Genomic DNA, 20812 nt, shown 5'->3' on the forward strand with positions numbered 1-20812 from the left:
GGGAATCTCAACCCACGGGAAGGGGCCTGGGATTTCCCACAGCCAAGAGGAGCCAGGGAAGGGATGCTTGTTCTCGGAGGAGGCTGGCACGAAGGTGGCTGTTGCTGGAGTCCCACGGTGGCTTTAAATAACCCGGTGCTCAGCAGCCTCAGAGCCTGCCTTGCACAAAGCCGGGTCCCCCCCGTCCCCACAGCCCTGAGGATGAGCCCCAGGGAAGGCCAGCAGCAGCAGGGGAGCCCAGGAGGGGCTGGGGGCAGGAGTGGGGTGGACAGAGCCACTTTTGGGGTGCAATGCAAGCACTGCGGATGGGCAGGACACTCATCTCCATCTCTGCAATCGGGTCGCTTTTGCTTGGGGTCGCTCACACAGCATGCGTAATGTCTGGGGTGGAGGCTCATACAGCTTGTCTTGAAATAATTCAAGATGAGTTTGACACCCCAGCTGGGTCCCATACAAGGGGTTGAGCACTGGCAGAGCTTGAGGACCCCGTGGCTGTGCTGTGGGACGAGGCTGGACCTCGGGCACCAAAAACTGACCCAGCGGGGCCGCACCGAGGTGATGCTGCCCCACAGGCAGAGCCCAGCACGGGGACAGGTCACCCCGAGCTCTCACCCTAGCTCTTGCCACTGATTACGGATCCCTCTCGTCTCACCTTCCTGCTGCTGATGCCTCTCCAAGCTCGCACAGTGCTGGTAGGCAGCGAGCGGTGCTAGCACAAGGGGAAAAAAAAAATCAAGCCACCAGCTCCAGAGGTCCCCGGGTGGGCGTTAGCTGGAGCTCAGCACAGCAGAGCTGTGTGGGAAGTGTCTGAAACCTCAGCAGCTCCCTGCCTGGGCACAGCCCGTGGGGAAAAGCGCACCCATGTGGGAGCAGAGCCCTGCAGGGCGACCTGCTGCTGGCCGGAGAGAGTGCAGCTCTGGGGATGTGCTTGGGGTCGGTTTGGGAACGAGAGCCTGGGCTTCACGACAAAGGAGGCTGCCCTGCACCAGCTCCTTGCTCTGCTGCCAGCTCAGAGAGCTCCTTCCCTCCCTCTCTGAATGCTCGGCACATCTCCAGCTCTGACGGCCGACCGGCTCCCCCCCGCCTCGTCCCCAGCCCCTGACACCTCTTCATTAAGTCCTGCAGCGGGTTTATTCCCACGACGCTGCTTTGTCTGCCTCGCTCCGCAGCCTTTCTGGGAGGGGGGGGAGAAAGCGAAGGATCAGCCCCCAGCTGTGCTGCAGCCAGACAAAGGCGGTGGATTCCTCCTCCCCTCGCTCCAGCCTCACAAAGGCACCAGACCCAAGCCCCAGCCAGTGATAACTGGGACTGGTGCGGGAGCAGGGGAGCACCAGGCTGTGCCGTGTGTGGGAAAGGTCCCCTGAGGACAAAGGCAAACACTTCGTTACCAGCTACAGACTCTCTCGGCCGTGCAGAGGCGGCTGCAATGGAGACATGCTGTGCCGGGAGACGGGGAGGTTGTTCCACAAAGGGTGAAGGCTCCCTCCCTTCCTCCAAGCCCCCTCTCCTCCAATTTTCACAGCTTTAGGGATGTTTTGTGGGGTCAGGAGGCAGCACCCTGGGGATGCAGTCACGGGGATGCTCTGGGCTCCTTCCCAGCCCGGACGGAGCCGCACATCGAGGCTCAGCTCCCTCGTCGGGGTTTGTGTTTGCAGCCTCCCCGATGGGAACGGGGTGGCAGCACCATGGATGGGAACGTGACAGGGGACAGGCTGGTTGTACTTCGGCAGAGACAAGCAGGTGGGATGTAAATAATTAGCGAGCAGGTTGTTCGCTCCGCAGTCGGTGCTGTTCCCCTTTCATCTCTGCGCCGCGGCGCTTGGAGATCAGAGAGGGAGAGGGCTTGGAGCTGACAGCACCGCGCTTCAAACGCAGCCCTCGCCTCGCTGCTTCCCAGCACAGCCCAGGAGCCCCAGCACCCACGGCAGGGCCCAGGGGGACAGCAGCCAGGGGACACCGGGGGCACAGACAGCCCTGACCCCTGCCCTTGTCCCCAGGGGGCTCAGGGCTGGGAGGCAGCCCCGGCACCACGGCAGCGGCAGCCGCACGGTGTCCCCCGTGCTCTGTGCTGCCTGCAGAGCCTGTGCCAGGCAGGGTCGCCCCCAGGACCCCCACGGTGCTCTCAGGTCAGGAACTGTCCCCAGAGAGGGATGGGGCATGCTGGAAATATAAAGGGATGCCCAAGCAGGGATGCATCCCTGGAAATATCAAGGGATGCCCAAGAAGGGACGTGTCCCTGGAAATGCCAAGGGATGCCCAAGCAGGGATGTGTTGACCTCAGCCACAGCTGGCCCCATCTCCCCTTTTTTGGCCCTGAATCCCCCCTCATCACCTAATCACGGCAGAGGGTCCTGGCCCAGCCCTTAGCACAGACTGGGCTCGTCCGAGAGCTCTTCTGGAGACAGCTTTTAATGAGGCAGCTGCTACAAGCTGGAAGCGTATCCCGGCGGCTCGAGCCCTCCCTCCAACTGCCCGGGAAGGACGAACCCAAAGAGGGAGCGGTGCCTGGGGGCTGCTGGCCGTGGGGCCTGGGGTTTTTTGTCCTCGCCCCTGGAAAAAGGCTGTCACCAAAGTCACTGCCCAGCCCCGGGGACAGGAGAGGGCTCCAGCTCCAGCAGCAGGGCTCGGTTCTGCTCCTTTCTCTCAGGAGCGAACAGCAGATCCCAAATCACTGGAGGAGCCAAAATCCAGGCTGGAACAGCGCAGGTTGAGGCCACCTCTACGTGAACCCCTGCGAAGGCGTGTTTGTGCCATTCCTGTGCCAAAGGTAAGGGCCAGCCTCTTGCCGAAGCAGTCCTTTGGGCATTTCGCCCTCCCAGGAGCACCGGCAGCCCCGTGCTCCGGCTCCTGGCAAAGTGACAGTGAAATGCTACGGGTGCGCAGGGAAAGCCTTGCTACGAAGGCAAAAGAACGATCCCCTCAGCCTGGCTGCGGGTCCAGGGTTTCCCTCGCTGCAAACCAAAGGGATCTGTGCAGGGAAGCACACGCAGACCCCAGGGTGCTCTGAGGGCATCACGTCCCTTCTCCCCAAACTGCCGTGGACCTGGCTGGGATCTCCTGACCCCAAAACATGTCGCCCTTGTGGTGGGTCAGGGTGGCAGCGGGGAGATGCTTGCCCAGAGCCCTTCCTGCTGGCAGGACACGGCACACACCAGTGCTGAGAGCGGTCCCTTCACCTGGATTTCCCCACGGGGCTCTGCAGATGACCAAGGGGGACCCTGGCCAAAATCTCCTTCCCTCTGCGGGGGCCAAACAGCAGCACCCAGGAGGGATGGGAGCAGCAGCTTCGGAGCAAGGCTGGTGTCAGCCTCCAGCAGGCTCCTGGGGCGGCTCAGGCGATGCTCACGCAGCTCAGCACCACCAGGAGCCGGCCCAGCACCAGCAGGGAGCGGGGTCCCCAAATCGGGGCAGGGCTCTGTTAGGAATCGGAGACGCAGAGGGCTTCCACCGCGTTGCTCAGCCCCTGGCTCACCCCGCCGACCGCCAGCAGGCAGTTCCTGACCACGATGCTGGAGCAGGCGCAGCGCGGGGTGGGCATCGGGGGCAGGCTCTCCCACTTGTTCTTCTCGGGGTGGAAGGCCTCTGCCGACTCCAGGACGGTCGGCTGGTTCCCTGGGGATACAAAGCAATTGGGGAAGCACTGGCCAGCATCCCTCATCCGTACCCCGAAGCCCATCCCCTTATGGGGTCCTTTTCCCCTGCTCCCCGCTCGGTAACGACACCCCCCGACCCCCAAGTGTCACCGCTGCCCCCAGCGCCTCACCTAGCCCCCCAGCCACGACGACTCTGCCTTTCAGGTAGCCGGCCACGAAGTCTGCTCGCCTTTTCTTCAGGTAGAAGGAGCGCTCCATCTTCATCCAGCCGCCTGGGACAGGACAGACGGGCATGGCAGAGCCACTGATCCTTGGGAACCCCCTGCTTCCCGAGCCTCCCACCTCCCTGTGGATGTGCAGTTGCACCTCGGGGTCACAAAACCCCGTGACACGATGCTCAGCTTCCTCACCACCTTGCCAGGGAGGGAGCTGCCAAACCCAGCAGCTGCTGAACCCCTCTGGCCCGTGTTTTTTTCCCTTTCTTCCTTCTCTCATTATCCCAGACTGCAGACCTCGCTGCAGACCGGGTTCAACGCCCAAAACACTCAGCAGATGAGAGGTTCTGCTCTCCTCCCAACCCCAAACCCTCACCGCCTGCCTCCCAGCCGGGACAGCCCCACCTTGCTCAATGTCAAACACGTCCACGGTCCTCATGAATTTGGGCTGCCGGTAGAGCCGGCCCTGCCGCAGGCCCCCGAGGCTGAAGAGTTTGTCCTCCGTGGGCACGAAGCTGGAGAAGGCCCTTTTGTTGGGGATGTTGGGAAACTTGGTCCACGATCGGGTCTCGGTGTCGAACACCTCGAAGGCGTTGATGGCGTACTTGGACTGCCTCCCGCCTGGGTGAGGGGATGGGAAGATAAAGGGATGAAAGGAATGGGAATGGGGAGAAAGGGATGAAAGGAATGGGAATGGGAATGGGAATGGGAATGGGAATGGGAATGGGAATGGGAATGGGAATGGGAATGGGAATGGGAATGGGAATGGGAATGGGAATGGGAATGGGAATGGGATGGTTGGCTTGGCCAACGGCACCAGCAGGACCCTGGGGATGCTCCTGGGGCAGGCTGAGAGCAAGCGAGCTGCCAGCTGATGCCATCCTCACATCCTAAATCACCTGGAATGAGGGCTGCTGAGCCTGGCACCTTGTCCCCCTCGCACTCCCTCTCTTTGCGCTGCAGCTTGATAAAATTAAAGCACTTCATTTCCCCGTGCGTCACACCCGCCGCTTCCCTCCGTGCCGGCAGCCGCGGGCAGGGAGCGCAGGCAGGTGTTTAGTATGCGCCCGTTTAATCAAGACAAACGCACAGCAGAGAAAGGCTGGGCGCTGGGGGAGCCTTTGCAATTCAGATGAGTTCAGCGCCGGTGCAAGGCAGCGAGTCCCAGCCCCGCTCCCGACGGAGCAGGAGAGCCAAGGCAGCTGCCACCACAGCCGCCAAGGACCTGCTTTATTCTCCCAGCGATCAGAGGCAAAGGAGAGCAGCTGTTCTCCGCTCGGATGCTCCCCGTGCCTCTGAAAGCAGAGCCTGTGCTCGCTGCTGGGCCCCCAGACTGTTTGCTAGCAGCAAACAAACTGCAAAATAGATCAAAAGAGCCTTTTTCTGGTAGCACCCTAAAGACAGCCGGTGCTATCTGGTGGTTTGGGCCGTTGGGGCTGCTGGGTTGATCCCAACTCTGTGCGTTTGGCTGTGAGCTAACGGCAACACTTCCCTGCCGTGGTTCCCCTTTCTGGATGGCTGAGGAAAACTGCTCCCTGTAACAGGCTCGGTCCTGCATTCCCCAGCGACTGCGGGACCTTCCCTGTCAAAGGCTGACTCTTTGGAAGGCGAGCAGTTCTTGGGTGATGTAGCATGGACAGAAGTGGTTTCACTCAGTAGCTCAGTCCCAGGACTGCAAACCGAGCAGGGAAACAAAGGGGGGCATCGCCCTGGCACCGAGCTGCTGCAGGATCTCTGAGCTCCCGGGGCGGTCAAGGCATGCAGACTCTCTCCGGTGCTCGATGTGGAGGTGTGAACACAAATCCCGAGCCCACGCCAGCCCCACGTAGATCTTACCCAGCACGTAGATCTTGGTGCCTCGCAGGAAGGAGGTGGCCGCGTACCTGGGTGTGGGCATGGCCGCCAGTGACACCCAGATGTCCTTGAGCATGTCGTAGTGCTGCAGGTAGTTGTGCGGCCGCAGGTCGCACCCCATCCCTCCGGCCGCATAGACTCTGTAGTCTGGGCAGGGCCAAGAAGCAAAAAAAAAAAAAAAAAAAAAGCACAAAATTATTATATTGGTTTGAAACAGCCCCGTGCAAGAATGTACACATCGTCACACCATGCCCACAACCCCACTGGGACTTGCTCACGGGACTCCTCATCCCCTCCCGCACCACCCAGAGCCCCGCTCCTGGCACAGTCCCTTGGAGGGGACAGGGACACTGAGCCGAGGATGGCGTTGGCACCCCTGGGTGCTGTGACAGTGCTCGGGGTGCAGGGAGGGTGGGAGCCGCAGGGCCCTTTGCTCCCGAGCCTTTGGGCAGGAGCAGGCAGATGTAAGCCTGCGTCCCCTTCCCTTTGGTAACATCATTTCTCCCTTTCTTCCTTTGCCCCACACACCCAACAGGGAGAGGTTACAGCACTGCAGCAAACCCAGCACCTCTCTGCTGCTGCCTTCACCCCACAAGCTCTGGGTCAGGATGTGACCCAAACTGGAAGGGCTGGAGCCCAAATACCACACTCAAGCTGCCGGCTCCCCTCTGAGTCGGCCACATCCACCTCTGGCTAGCAGCAAAGTTGGCTCCCTAGAACAAAACCCTACTGGCCACGGCACCCACATTATCTCCTTCAGCAAGCACGGCACCCTACAAAGCTCAGGAGACAGCGACAGTGGCCCTACAACAAAGCAGCTGGAAAAGCAGAGACCCAGTGCATGGCTGGAGGATTTGGGGAGTTATTTCTGCTCCCGGCCCCACACACCGGATTGGCCCCTCCACATCAGTCAATAGGCAAGCTCAGGGAGAAAATCGTCTCCAAGATGGTAAATATTATTTTTAAATAATCCTTGACAGCAGCTTTCAAAGCCGCTTAAGCAAACAAACAGAGCAGCTTGCAAAGAGGCTGCCCAGAGATCGGGCTGGTGACCCAGGAGCGCCGGGAAGCTGCCTGGCCTCAAAGCACGGCACAAAGCGCTAAAGGAAATCAATGCTCCACATCTCTGCTTATAAATTAAAAAAAAAAATGAGATGGGCTGATAAAGGCAGAGCCCTGCAGGCATTTAGCAGCGTGTGTTTAAGGCTGTGGTTAAGCTCACGGAGGGGAGCTGGCAGGAGCCCCCAGGAGCCCAGGTGCTTCCCTTTCCCGTGTACTGATCTGAGCCCACCGCTACGAAGCTGACCCCTCTGCCTGGTTCTGGGCTTGGACCAGAGCCGTGTCCTCAGGTTAAAGCTGGTCTACAGCTCGGAGACCTGCACGTCTCCAGCTCCACGGCTCATCCTGGGGCTCTCCCAGCTCTGTGCACCCACTCAGCTCTCCCCCAGTCTGGGACTCGGGCAGAAGTAGACCTGAACTGGCTGCAAAGCCCTGGAGGAGTTCAGCTCCAGACCCTGGAGCTTGGAGCTGCCAGAAATCCAGCCAGCTACCTGCACTTGTGGCTCCGGGGCAGAGCTGAGCACCACATTAGGCACCAAGAACAGCCTGCTGTCTTCAGCAGGTGGGATGGAACACATGGGTCTCAACCTCTGCCAGCACAGAAAAGGTTTTGGGGGAAAAACACGACCCTGTGGTATTGCCAAGAGAGCTTCTGGGCCTGGTGCAAGGAGGGATGCTGACCCCCTCAGCAGCCACCCCCCCAGCCTGGAAGGACGCATCCAGAACCAACCCCCCCTTGCCTTTTGCCGTCACCGAGATGCCCATGGCCGCTTCCCTCAGCGAGTTCCTCTTCTTCCACTTGCCCTCGTCCACGTTGTACATCTCCACTATCTTCAGCGGTGTCTGGTTCACGCCGACCCCCCCTATCACCATGATCCTCTTGCCCAAGGTGGCCACGGCCACCCCGGCCCTGGCCGTGGGCATGGGGGGCAGCGCCGTCCACTGGTCGGCCTCGGGGGAGTAGACCTCGAAGCAGTCCATGGGGACACCGTTGTCATCGCAGCCCCCGATGGCAAACACTTGCCCGCCAGCCTCCACCAGGGTGGAGTAGACCCTGCGGCTGGGCAGCGGGGCGAGGGTTTTCCACTGGAAATCTCTGCTGTTGGCGACCTCCATGGTGGCAGCATGGGTTCCCTGCCCGCGGGGAGGTGCCTAGGCTGCAAAACAGAGTGGAGAGGTGCAGAGACATGAAGCGTGGTCACCGTCCTTCCCCTGACAGAGCTGCAGGCAGCCAGGAGCAGAGCAAAGCTCCCCAAAACCACCGCATCTGCACCAGCAGCCCCTCCATCCCCCCGGCACGGCGCGGCACCCCGCGGTACCTTTCAGTGCGTCTCCATTGATCCTGCAGCTCCCGGTCTGCCTCAGCAGCTCACGCAGAGAACGAGCCTAAAAATAAAACAAAACAAAAGGGGGGAGAAAAAAAAAAAAAAAGGCAGGGGAGGTTGGAGTCAGTTTGTGATCCTGCTCCCTGAGCATCCCCACCCCCAAGCGACGCTCAAGCCGAGGAGGCTGCAAGCCGTCTGCTCACTTCCTCGGCTGCCTTCCTGCCTGCTCGGGAACTTTTCCTCGCGTCCTCCTTTTCTCTGACCTGATTTCTCCTCCTGACCCTTGGCTAGGTCTGCCCACACACGCTGGGACACCCTGCTCCTGCCCCCACCCCGGCTGTGAACAGCAACCACCAGCGCTGGCCCCCCCAGCCCTGATCGTGGTCCTGCCAGCAGCACCAGGGCAGAGGCACCAGCCCTGATGCACACCTTTTTATTTTCTCCCTCTTCTCCCTTGGAACGGCCGTTAAGCGATGCAGATGAGATTAATTAGTGCAGGAAGGCAGAGAGAGAGCAAACGGGAGGGAACAAAGGCAGCTGCTCGCGCGGCGTGGCAGAAGGTGCATCCTGCACCGAGCATCTCCACCTTGGTTGTGCAACCAGCGTGGGCCAGCAACTGCCCTTCAGACACAGGAGGGGTTGTGTTGACCCTGTTTTGATCTCTCTTGGCACGCACATCTGGGGACAGGAGAGCAGGGTAGGAGCTTGCTGACACCGCAGGCACGCTCCTGGCAGGGCATTTAGCCGTGCAGGACACTGTCCAAGCATCCTGCCCCAGCACAGCACAGCCCAGACTGCCCCACACTGCTGGGCTCTAGGACTGTGCTGTTCCCTCTCGGTCCCCTTTGCAGACCCCTGAGATTTTCCCTGAGGATGCTGCAGCCTCATGGAGCCCGTCCCTGCTGACAGGAGCTGCCCGGTGGTGGAGCAGGGCTGGCTGCCCCCGTTTCTGCAGCCTGGGGTCTGGAAGCCCCTGGAGCTGACGTTTGGTCCCAAACCCTCTTTTCTGCCTCCTGGCTGCCAGCCAGCAGATCTGCTGGGGGATATTTCGTATTTATTCTGACACAGCACAGTGGATGGGCTACAAAGCAACTTGGACTCTCCCAGATAAAATACTTAAGCACAAACAAAGCAGCAAATTGTTATGGTTCTCTTTTATTTTTTGGGGGGGGCAGACTCCCTTCTCCCACAAGAGACAGCCAGACCCATCTTCTACTGCTTCATTTAGACCTGAGAGGACACGAGTGGGCCTCCAGCCCCATAACCTGCCTGCCCTGGGACCAAGTTGTGGCTGCCCCACACCTCGCCTTGCTGCTCAGCTTCCTCCTCCAGCCCTGGCCACGGCTCCCCTCTGACAGCCGGAGCCTGTAGCATAGCAACAGCCACCTACAGCCGCCTTTCACCACATTTCGGGTGAGCCGGGTGGGGATCTGGGTGCTTTGGGGGACCACAGCACCGGGGCAGAGCTCCCTGCAAGGATCAGACCCCGCATCCCCGTGCGTGCAGCACGCTGGGGTCACCAAATCTTCCTCCTACAGCTCCGCGCCTGCTGCGCCCACCAGCCGAGCAGGGAGGTGGACGTGGCCCTCGGGTTATCTCGGGCATCACCAAAAGCTCCTCGCCGCCTGCTTTGCCTCGGGGCACGGCCCGAAGGGAGAATCTGACCATGTTAGTTCCCCAATTTTCCCCTGAAAGTGTGTATTAGAGAACAGCGATGGAAAAGGATCAGCAGGTCTCAGACAACTGGACGGAGATCCATCAAAATTGCTTCACTTACCAGCCCGAGCTGGCACAAAACCCGATCAATTTAAGCGGGGCTGATGGAGGGATTCTTGTTTATTTGAACGTATTCCCCCAAATAAATTTCACTAGCCAGCCGAGCGTTATGTGTTGCATAAAGAATTCGGTTCATCACACACAAACACTTCTTGGGATGCGAGCCCCCAGCAGCAGGACCCGGCGCAAGCACATGCGCACAGCCCCGGCACCGCGGGGGCCACGGTACAAAGGAACACAAAGCAACAATCAAGAGCAGCAGCGAGTCACGCCGTGCTTTGCATCTTCCCAGCAGCCGAAGAGAAAGGGGCAAGCAGCAGATGAGACCGGCAGCTGTTGTCCTCCATCTCTGCAGCACCTTGTCCTCTGATGTGCATCGCTGCCCGCAACCGGATCAGCTCGGGGATTTTTTGCCCTGGCAGTTTAAGCAGCTCCGGACCAGGGCTTTCATGAATAATTAATATTTTTTTTTCTCTCCAGGTGAATTTTCATGCATTGCTGTGGACAAATTCAGCACGGTCCAGCAAATTAGGAAAGCAGAGCCAGCTCCTATTTCCAGGAGCGTGTCAGATTTGCATTCTGACCTCCAATAAATCATTCTCCTGCCCTGTCCCTCAATTTCTTCAACTACAAAGTGCAGTCCTGGGATGAAACACGTCACTCAAACGCCTGACAAAAGCAGAACCTCACTGCTGCTGCCAGACAGCTTCTCTGCTGTCATTACAGATATCCAAATCTCAAGCATAATTTTCTAACTGGTCCTTTTTTAGCAAGGCATTGCCTAAAAAAATCTTTTCCAGCATATTAGCACACAAAGACCAGGAGTTAGATTCAAAGACTTGGGGGTGGGTGAGCATTTCTATTGGGTTCCCTGTGAGAACAGGCAGAGCAAAGACCTGCAAATTCATCCCAGCTGCAGTCCCAGACAGCTGGAACCGGGGCACCCGGAGAGCCACCGCGCTTAGCAGCGTCAGTGCAAAGCCCTGCCTGAACCCAGCTGCCTTGCAGTAAGGATTCTCCATTATTTTATGCTCTTAAAAGAAAATCGAGGTCAGTCTGAAGCACTACACCTGCACCCTTTGTCTCCAGCTGCCCAGCATCACCCGCTGCCCCACTAGAAAGCATCACTGGTGCTGTGCCGTGGGACTTGCCAAAATGTGCTGCCCAAACGCCCAGCGCGCTGCAGCCACGTTCTCCTCCAGGGCAGAGGGAATTATCACTTAATTATACCCAACAAATCAGAGGCATTAACGTGTTTTTCCTAAATGGCTACATTAGAATCCAAATGAATGGTAATTGCTTTCCTATCAGAGGAGATGGCAGACGGAGCTGAGCCCCCACCAGGGCCCGCTTTAGTGGCATTTATTACCTCCAACGATTTGTGATTTAGAGACCAGGCTGTGCTGAATGTGCCAAAGTGATGAGCTGCCCCGACAGGGCAGATCTTGTCGCTGAACCCGGCGCTGCTGCCTGTGGCTGCTCGTGCTCTCTCCCCTGTCTCATCTCCCCAGGACTCAGCAGCTTTTATGCTCCAGGTTTGGATTTCCTCGGCTGGGGAGGGCGAGCACCAGGCCCAGCTGGAGCTGAAATCCCCACCCTGCATCCAACAGGCTTTTCTCCAGGGTGATACGCTCCCCTGAATGTTGCACTGCAACTGGCTGCGTAAGCGCAGGGTGAAAAGGCAGCCTATTTACAGCTCTCCAAATTGGAGGAAGTGCAAAAAGGCCTCGGAGCCACTCCCAAACCTTCTATTTTTAATGCTCAGAGGCACCCTCAGACATCACCACACGCTCCCCATGCCTCACAGGCACATACCCTCCACCCAGGGAGGAACAGACAGAGACCCCCAACCTTACACAGCCCCCAAGCAGACAGGACCCACTATTTACTGATTGGGTGTGATGCCAGCCCAACCTGCTCCAAAGAACCTAGAGCCCCTGCACGGCCCCAGGAGCAGCCCTCTGCTGTGCCTGCTCCATTCCCTACCACTCCTCCCCTCCTTTCAGGGATGCCAGAGATCCAGGTGAACACCACAAACGTCCTTGGCATCCTTTTGCGGCCATGCTCGAGTCTCAGCTCCGCTGCCATCAGCACTGACCCCCAATTTCTGCAGCTGGACCCAGCGACCCGTCAAACCCAGGGCCCCTCCACAGCCCGCAGGAGCCGTGCGCCCAGAGCATCACCGCTCCCCGCACCGCCTCCACCTGCCAAACACCCACGTGCTCCTCACTGTCACCACGAGCAGGTTAAAACAAAGATGCAGACAGGGAAAGCTATCAGAGAGATTGCTCCCCACTGAGAAAAAGCTCTCGTACTCACCCAGCTGCCATGCCAGAAAAGCCCTGGGCAGTCGTGCAGCGTGCCAGCCAGCGTGAGAAAAGGAAGGGGCTGCAAAGCTCGGCTGAAACCAGCCTGTCTGCCAGCCCCCCAGCCCCTGCGGGGATTATTCTCAATGCACGGGGGACTGGCGTCACAGGAGAGGCAGGAACAGGGGCAACAATGAGCTGGAAATAGCACGCGAGCACCGGGAAGGAATCACAGCTCCTGCTCCTCAGCACCACGCAGGAGTCAGCAGCTTCAGCTCAGCGCTGCCTTGGCTGCCTGCACTCTATTAAATAAAGAGCAGGGAGAGATGACACAGCACAGGCTGCGATGAAGACAGCGAGAAGGAGATGATTCAGGGCAGGGAACCCACTCCTGACCCAAGGAATAGTCACGGAGCAAGGCCAGGAGCAGGCAGGAGGGGACACGGAGGAGGCTGGTGGAGATCCCCTGGAGTTTCCCCAGCTGCCAGGATGGGGACGGGGCAGCTGCCAGCCCTGGTCCCCCCGTGTCCCTGCTCCCTGCTCTCCCATCCCCACATCCAGGCTTTGGCAATATTCAGCTGCTTTCCTGCTCCTTGGGCACAGCACCCAAGGCACAGCTCGGGGCAGGAACGTCTCAATTTGGATGGGAGCAGGGAGTTTGTCAAGAGCTGATAACCAGCAGATGATGAGAACGGAGGGGAAATGCAGCGGGGATTTCCTCGATGCTGTTTCCAGCCACCCTGGAAGACAGCAGGACGCAGAGCAACCTGAACAAAGGCAACGTGGAAAAGTTTCAGATGCGGGAGCAGCACGTAAACCTGGCTGTTAATCACTGTAATTGAAGGGAACTGCTTTTCCTCTAGAAGCACATAAATGTCACGGTGTAATCGCCCTCTGCATTGGCAGATAAACATCAGCACCGCGGGAGGAGGCCCCGTCCCTGCAGGCTCAGCACAGCCTCTGCTGTACAAAATGCCTCCTTGCTCCAGGAAAGACAGGAAACACGACGTTCATGGGGTCGGGTGTCCCAGGAAGGTCCTGGGCCACATTTCCCACTTTCAGCACCCAGACAGGAGCCCTGAATCCCCCCGTCCCCTTCCTTTGCTCCTCCACCTGATCACAATCAGGTTCACAGCAGCCCAGCACCCCAAAAACCCTTCCTACAACCATCCGGAGGGCTCAGCACCCACACAGGCACGGCTCTCATCACGTCCTCACTGCTTATTCACATCCCTGAACAGGACCAGGGCCTTTGGAAGAGTCTGGCACCTTTGTGTCCCTCCAGCCTGGGAGAAGCCCAAGTTTCCCACCCAAAACCCTCACCCTCCTGCGTGGTCCCAGGGCAGCAACCTGCTCCTTGCTGAGGTCCCCTGCAGTCAGGTGCTGTGTGACCCAGCCTGGTGCCACTCCTGGGTGCCACAGACCCGCACACAGACAGCCTTTCATAAGCTTTGACAGTCCTATTACGGCGCTAGCCCACAAGGTCAGCCGTCACCAAGTCTGGGTTTTCAAGCGACTACAACTTTTAAGCAAAAAAAAAAAAAAAAAAAAAAGACTTCTAAAAACACCGCTGCAAACCAAGGACTCCGGGGCTGCCTTTGCTCAGACCCTGGCAGCTGAGGTTTTAAACGGAACACGCCTGAAATTCACAGCCTGGTATTTCTGACCTCTCCTCACACTGAGTCAAGTTTCCTTTCCATAGTAACAGCTACCCAGAAAAATAACAACCTAAAAACCCATCGGGTCCCCGTCTTTGCCAATTACCCAGCCGGCAAAAAAAAAGAGACTTTAGTTTAGTTTCAAGGAGAGAGCAAAAGCACAGCAATTATGAACAGGGATTAACGGTACCTTTATGGCCAGCAAAGAAAAAGCAGCAGCAGTCACAGCAGCTCGTTTCATCCCCTCTGGTTCTCAGCATCTCCTTGCAGATAGCCGCGTGTGCCGCTGGAGCTGCGAACAACCTGACCCCCCCCCAGGCTTCACCCCTTCCCCCAGCAGCAGTCCCTCGGGATCATTTTCAGCCTCATCATGCCGAATGCAATTTCCTGAGGTCGGTAACAGGAAGGTAGAGAGGTTGTGGAAGGAAATATTCCCCAGCTAACAACCCAGCAGCTGTAAATCAGAGGGATGGCAGAAGCTTTAGCACGCTATGGGACAGGGAGAGATGTTTCATTTTCTGTCACTTGTTAGCAAAGGGAAGGCATGGAGAGCATCCTTTTTTTTTTTTTTTTTTTTTTTTTTCCTGAGTGGGAAAAAGATACGATTTGTTTGCATTACATTTTATCTTGAGAGAGGGAGTTATCATGTCACCAGGAGAAAATAAAATCTGCCAGCTGTCCCTGGGAGTCCTGCTCCCCGCTGCGTCCTGCGTCCCCTCCCCTCGCCCCTCAACGCTGTCACTGCTCTGCAAGAAGAGCTTCTCCTTTCCATGGGTCAAATACCCCAGATCTTTCCCCAGCCCCGCAGTCCCTCCGGTTGTCTGTACATCTCCCGTTACTCTGAATTTAGGCTGCATCCCTCCGGAGGGAATGCCAAGAGCACCCAGCTCTGCCAGCTGCCGCGGCTCCCAGGGCCTGGCCTGGGAAAGAGGCAGAAAATATCCTAGTGGGAAAACAAAACAAATAAATGGGAAAAAAAAAAAAAAAAACAAAACAAAACAAAAAAAAAAAACAGCCTCCTTAAAACCACTTCTTAGGGAGAAAACACAAAATCAAAGCTTCCTTTCTGGTTGCACATGAAAAGCCTGGTTTTGTGATTGGTGAAATCTGCTCTGCCCCACGAGCCCCCCAGCAGCAATCCCCCCCCCCCCAAGATGCTCTACTTACAGCTGGGGACCGCGGTGCTGAGCCCGGGTGCAGTGCAGGGCTCTCCTAAAAATGCTCTTCAACTCCAAGGCAGGGAAGCCCCGATCCTCAGCACCTCCTCCCGCACGCATCCACCCCTCTCCTCCCCGCAGCCCTCGCTCGCTCAGGGGAAGGAGGACGCCGGCAGGAGCCGGGGAGGCTGCGTGGGAGGGCAGCGAGGAAAGCAGCAGAAATCCCTCGGCCCTACTCGCCTGCCTCCAGGAGACGCAGGACGAGCGGAGCCAGAGTTTTCCCCATCTGGTGCGGCGGCCGGGATCTTCCTCGGTGTCTGCAGCTGGGGGTGTGCGTGCGTGCGTGTGTACACACTGGATTACCAGCCCCATACTTAAGCCTTTTATGGCTCCCCACGCTCGCAGCCTTGTTACAGGATGTTCTGTAACAGCGGCTCCCCCCCGCCCGCCCTCCGCTGCTGCGATGACAAAACTACCAGAAACTGGAGGGAACGGGAAAAAAAGGAGGCAGAAGGGAGCAGTGGAAGTGCTGCAGAGGTCCCAGGCTGGAGCTGCCCCACGGGGGCTGCCCCCGAGTCCCCTGCTCCAGGCTGCTGGGCTGGGGATGTGGTGTTGGGGGGCCTGGTGCTGCTGCTCGGGGTTGGGGAGCTGAGCCCCTGCTGAGCCCCTGCCATGGCAGAGCTTCTGCTCACCAAATTAAGGCTCGAGGTGTCCAGAAATGAGAATGCTGCAAGATGGGATAAGGACATTGGGACCTTTGGGCCCCAGCCCTCTCCAAAGCAGAGGTTTCCCAGCCTGATGACATCCAGGGCTTTTCTTTCCCTGACCTGCCTCTTTATTCTTTTCCCGAAGGTGATGCAGAATAACTTCAAGTCCAGAAAAAACATCTCTGAGCAAAAGATAAATATCCTTTCAACGCATCTTCCAGCAAGCCTTAAAGCTCCTTCCCAGAGGGGCATTCGCAGCTCAGCCCAGCAGATGCTCCCGAGCCTTCAGGACCCTCCGTCAGCTCCGCAAGCCCTCGACGTCCTCGGGGATCACTCGTACGGCCTACATACGGTGCTGACTGCCCGAGCCCACCCTGCAGAGCTGGAAGGGTCCCAGGTGGTCATTTTGGAGGGGCTTGCTCCTTGTGGCCACGGGGGTGACAGTCCCCAGAGGCGGCCACAAGAGGCTCCAGGTTCAGCTCTGGCCTGCAAACCCCTCGGTGCTGCCCCAAGGCCAGCCTGCAGCGAGCCAGCCAAGGTTTGCTCCCGCTGATAGCTCGTGCTGGTCCAGATAAGAAACTATTTTAAAGCAGCTCCAGCCATAAAATAAGAGAAATGAGGAAATCAACAAGAAGTTGAGTCAAACGACTACATAAAAGCAAATTCTCATCCCCTACCAGCTATTTTAATCTCCCGTTAGCTTTCCGATGGGAGGATTCAATTTACATTTAAATAAAAACCTCAAGCACGGGGCCCATCTAACACGAAGATGTTCATTACAAAGGCATTTACCTCTTAAGAAATTTTAAAAGACCTCATTGAAGTGGATTTTAACAGGGGGGCTATTAGCAGTCTGGCATTATTGGACAGTTAGTATTTGTAACTTCTTATTATTATTTACCAGACTGTTCACAGATCAGGCCAGGCAGCTCTGAGCGAAGGTCTCCAGCGGGTTTCCAAGCTGCCCTGCTTACAGCCAGAGGTAAGAGCCAGCACAAAAGGTCTTCTCGAGCCACCAAAAACCTGCCTGCAGAACATTTCACAGCTGTTAGGAGGCGTAAGGAAGGAAAGGAGAGGCCCCAGGTTGCCGGCTGAACCAAGTAAATGGAAAGGGCAAATGGAAACCAAAGCTTGTGTTTGGCTTAAAACCACTCAGAGTTTTGTTAGGGGAAAAAAAAAAAAAAAAAAAACAAACAAAAACAACACAACACCTTCTCATCCACCCCGTGTGCTCTCAGCAGCAAAGATGAGCAGGGCCTTTCTGTCTGTGCACTACTGAGCAAATGAGGTCCCGACCCAGGGCTGGCAGTCCAAGCCCCGTGTCACCAGCCAGCTTTTGCTTATTTTTTTTTCTCCTTCCCCAGCTACAATTCAGTTAATACAGGCATTTCCACAAAGTGAATGTTTTTATTTTGAAACGCACGGTGCAAGCTGGCAAGATGCTAACTTATAAAGGCTTAGGTGCAGTCACGAGTAGTGCAAGTCTCAAACTTGCCACCAGGAGAAAGCCTTCCCATGCGGAAAAGGCATTTTCAGAAGGACATGAAAATAACTAGAAAGTAATTCCAGCCAGGAGCAGCACCCAGGGGCTGGGCTCAGCACCATGCGGGGAGCAGCAGGCAGCTGGTCCCAGGGCACAGCTGAGCAGGGACAAGCTGGAAGATGCAGCGAGGGCTGCAGCTGCCCCTTGCAGCCACACCATGCACCACTCACCCTCTTCAAGCTGAGGGCAGACCAGGCTTTACAAACCCCTCTGAAACATAACAGCAGCCTGGTTTCTCAAACCATTTGGGAGCTCCTGCTTTAGGGGCTGGGGTTGAGAGCCTTGGCTCAGGACACGAGGATTTATCCCAAGTAGGATTTTTATTTGTTGGTGTTTTGTTTTACATGGCTGTTTGATCTCGAGCCCTTCATCTCTTTTTCATTTTCCTCCCTGCTTCCCACGTCCCGTTCCTCCTGTTGCTCAGTGTCATGGGGGGCTGCCCCATCCCCTTGCAGGGCATCCCACAGGCGAGGCTCTCGGGTTTTTGCAGTGAGGTGAGCGACTGCAGGGGGACAGGGAGGGTGCAGCCAGGCAGCCCTGACCCTCCTCAGCCTCCCAGTCCTACATACGTAACGCTAACAACTTATTAATCCAAATACCCTTTCATCTTCATAAGCATCTCATTCCCCAAGTTAAAAAACAAAACAAAGTAAACCCCACAGACCCCTCAGTGATCTTTCACTTGCCACGGTCGGGTCTGAGATCGATCCAGGCAGGCTTACCTGCCCGCTGCCAGCGCTCCGCACCACAGCAGCACCTGCAAAAGGCAAGAGAAAGGAGATGAGAGATGAAGGCAGGGGAAGAAGGTGGGTTTAAACTGGACAAAATCATTGAGGCAGGAGCAGCAGCATGGCCACAAAGCCCCAGATGCTCAGTCCCCGGCTGCTGCCTTGCCTGGTGGATGAGCCAGACCTGACAGGCTGGAAAATAACCGTGTGTGTCTGTAGGACGGAGCCTGCGTGCCGTGCCACACCACCCCAGCCTCCCCACAAAGGCAGGGCTTCGCCCAGCAGATGCTTTCTGAACGGTGAAAATTGCACAGCTTTGTGCCCCTCGGGATACCTCGAGGAACCCATAGGGTGGAGGCAGCCCAGGGAAACTCCAGATTCGTGCTGCAGAAAGGGAGAGGTAACTTTACCGGGTTGCTTGGGAAATGATAAAGGTGGTGTCAGTGGTAAAGGAAGAGAAATAGTGCTGGAAACCTGTAGCAGTTTCCTGCAATTCAACATCTGTTTCCATGGGAACAGCAGGAGAGTTGCTGGAATTCCTGTAAGTTACACAAATGAGCCAAACAGCAACATTTTATTTTCTTTTTTTCTTACCTGCATTGCTTTGGGTTGAGCCAGCTCAGTCCAACGAGCGCTCCTGCCAGGACCACTTCCCATCAGGTCTGGGAAAGGCGTGTTCAGCTGCAGCAAGCAGGCCAGGAGATGAAAAAAAAAAACAAAAACAAAAAAAAAAAAACAGGAAAAACACAGCCAAAAAAGCACTGCCCCCAAAAACAGAAAAGCCTTCTTTCAGAAGAAACCAGAATTATGGAGATGAAGGGGAAAAAAACAAGCAACAGGGCCAGGACTTGCCCATGCGCATCTGGGTGCCAGCAGTGGCTGCAGCCCCCGGAGCAAACGGTGGGGGGCAATGCAGGGGGACTGTCATTTCTTCTGGAGATTTGGCAACCTGACAGTTAATTAACTAGTTAATTAATTAATTCTCCCTCCTGCAGGGCCCTGGGCTGGTTCCAGTGCAGATAGTCACCTTAATACACGGAGACAGGAGCTGAGAGCTTCGGGATCTCTCAATCAGAATATTTAACCCGCGGGGAGAAGTCCACCAGCTGTGTCTGCCCGGCTGACAAACGCAGAGAGACATCATTTCAGCAGAGACAGGCACTTTGAAAAGACAGTTGCTGGGAAAAAAAACCCTACACCCAGTAACCTTCAAGATCAGCTACAGTTAGTAGGATTGCAGCAGCAGCACGGAAAGGCTTTGAGCTGTTTAACCAGTGAGGCTGCGTGCATCTGGGTTTGCATGTGTTTTATAAAAAAAAAAAATGCAAGTTCGTGTTTATTTACAACTGGAAAAAAATAATGGCTTGTTTCTAGGGAGAGGGTTTATGTGAGACATAGCAGGGAATAGCTGGTCTCCATGAATGGTTACCAGAACGGTGGAATAAAGCAATGGTTTGCTGGTATCACCAGCTGCATCTCTTCTGTATTCACTAAGGGATCGTCTGTTAGAGTGGGAGATCACACCCGCCTTCCTGAGCAGCCCAGCAAGAGTCAATGTATTCGAGTGCAGGGCACGGAAACGTGCCTTGGGTCTTTTGCAAAACGCATCTAGCTCGGAGAAAGAGCTGAATGCCTAAGCAAGAAAAGGGACTTTGGACTGCGGGGTTTTGTTCTCTACTCTTCAAAAGAAGGAGGGGTTAATCATTCATGGACCAGGCAACGATAAGAGACAAGAGCAGAATGTTTAAAGAAAGGATTTGTAAGGGGTGTGTGGGTAAAAAATGCAAAATTCTGATTTGTTTCAACAGAAATACTATTTTAATAGATTTCGGTGAATTAATTCCTACTCTGACCTCAACGTTTTCATTTAAATTGAAGATAATCTTTTTCTTTTGTTTGGGTGGTTCTGGTGGGGTCTAAATATGTAAGTATTTTGTGCTGTCAAAAGAAAAAGAGCAGTTTCAAACTGAAATGCTTTCAGAAGCCAAGGTGCTTTGTTCCAAAGGTTGCCACAATGAAACACTTCCACGTCTCAGAACCTGCCTTCCTCCTTCTGGTTTGCTGATCCCCAAAGCTAAATTTATGGGCAAATGCATTAATCTCTAACAATGTATTTTTACCCAATTCTCACTAGTGAGAATTTCTTTTCTTGGCTCTGACACCTGATGCTTTTGTGACAAGCCAGCAAAACCCCGCGTGTGTCCTTCTGCAGGAATTTGTTCCTGGCTTGGCCGGACCACGACTGCTTGGCAAACACCTCTGACAGGCATCTCCCTTGTGTGCTCCTTGCTCCTTATAAATTGGCTTTAAAATTGGTTCTCCACCTGCAAGATCTTGGGCACGTATGCACATAGCTAAAGCCCAGGGCAGCAGTGAGTGGACTCCGAGCTGCTCACGTGGCTGTGGCAGCAGAGAAAAGCTGTCCCCAAGCAGAGCAATGCAAACACTGGAGGAAGACGATTCTCACCCATCAGACCCGTTCTCATCTTCGTAGCTTTCCATCTCCAGTCAACTTCCAGCCCCAGCTGCTGCCCATCCTGGGGGTGTCTCTGAGAACACAGCGCGGTGTTACAGGGAAGTCGATTATAATTGACCTCCCTGCTACAGCAGCGCTCCAGCTACTCCCCGTTTAGCAACCATTTGGCTGTCATCGCTCTCCCAGAGCTGTTTCTGCCAGGCACAGATCCTTGCTGACAGGTCTGTGGTGGAGGAGGCTGCAGCACACGGAATTGGAGATGTGGGGAGACGGCTCCGGAGCGCATCCGGCCTGCAGCAGGCTCCAAGTGGCAGGGAAGATGCCTGAGATGCAGGACCAGCTGCTGGGCTGGGGGACGTGGGTGGCATTGGGACATCTCTTCATCAGTGATCCTATCTAACCTTTCACAGGAACT

General features: G+C 56.2%; 1 protein-coding gene across 3 annotated transcripts; it reads right to left on the minus strand.

Annotated features, from left to right (window-relative positions):
* Positions 1-2391: 2391 nt before the first annotated feature.
* Positions 2392-15292, minus strand: KLHDC8A (kelch domain containing 8A). Of its 3 annotated transcripts, none has more exons than XM_084497695.1 (7): positions 14954-15292; positions 8041-8107; positions 7462-7878; positions 5645-5809; positions 4214-4429; positions 3764-3865; positions 2392-3612 (listed from the first exon to the last, which is right to left on the minus strand). In XM_084497695.1, exons 3-7 carry the CDS (start codon positions 7835-7837, stop codon positions 3419-3421), a joined length of 1053 nt encoding a protein of 350 aa, XP_084353821.1. In that variant the 5' UTR covers positions 7838-7878; positions 8041-8107; positions 14954-15292; the 3' UTR covers positions 2392-3418. The 3 variants fall into 3 exon arrangements, with proteins under 3 accessions (XP_084353821.1, XP_084353822.1, XP_084353823.1); XM_084497696.1 differs by lacking the exon at positions 14954-15292 and adding an exon at positions 13977-14167; XM_084497697.1 differs by lacking the exon at positions 14954-15292 and adding an exon at positions 12142-12235.
* Between the last annotated feature and the right edge of the window lie 5520 nt (positions 15293-20812).

This window comes from Aythya ferina, assembly GCF_964211825.1.
Source record: "Aythya ferina genome assembly, chromosome: 25".
Lineage (NCBI taxonomy): Eukaryota > Metazoa > Chordata > Aves > Anseriformes > Anatidae > Aythya > Aythya ferina.

Excerpts from the sequence above, each read along its gene's own strand:
- KLHDC8A (XM_084497695.1), bottom strand. The coding sequence starts at position 7,837 with ATGGAGGTCGCCAACAGCAGAGATTTCCAGTGGAAAACCCTCGCCCCG. Across the intron at positions 3,866-4,213 it reads CGTGTTTGACATTGAGCAAG|GCGGCTGGATGAAGATGGAG; the intron begins GTGGGGCTGTCC and ends GTCCTGTCCCAG. Across the intron at positions 3,613-3,763 it reads CGTCGTGGCTGGGGGGCTAG|GGAACCAGCCGACCGTCCTG; the intron begins GTGAGGCGCTGG and ends TTGTATCCCCAG.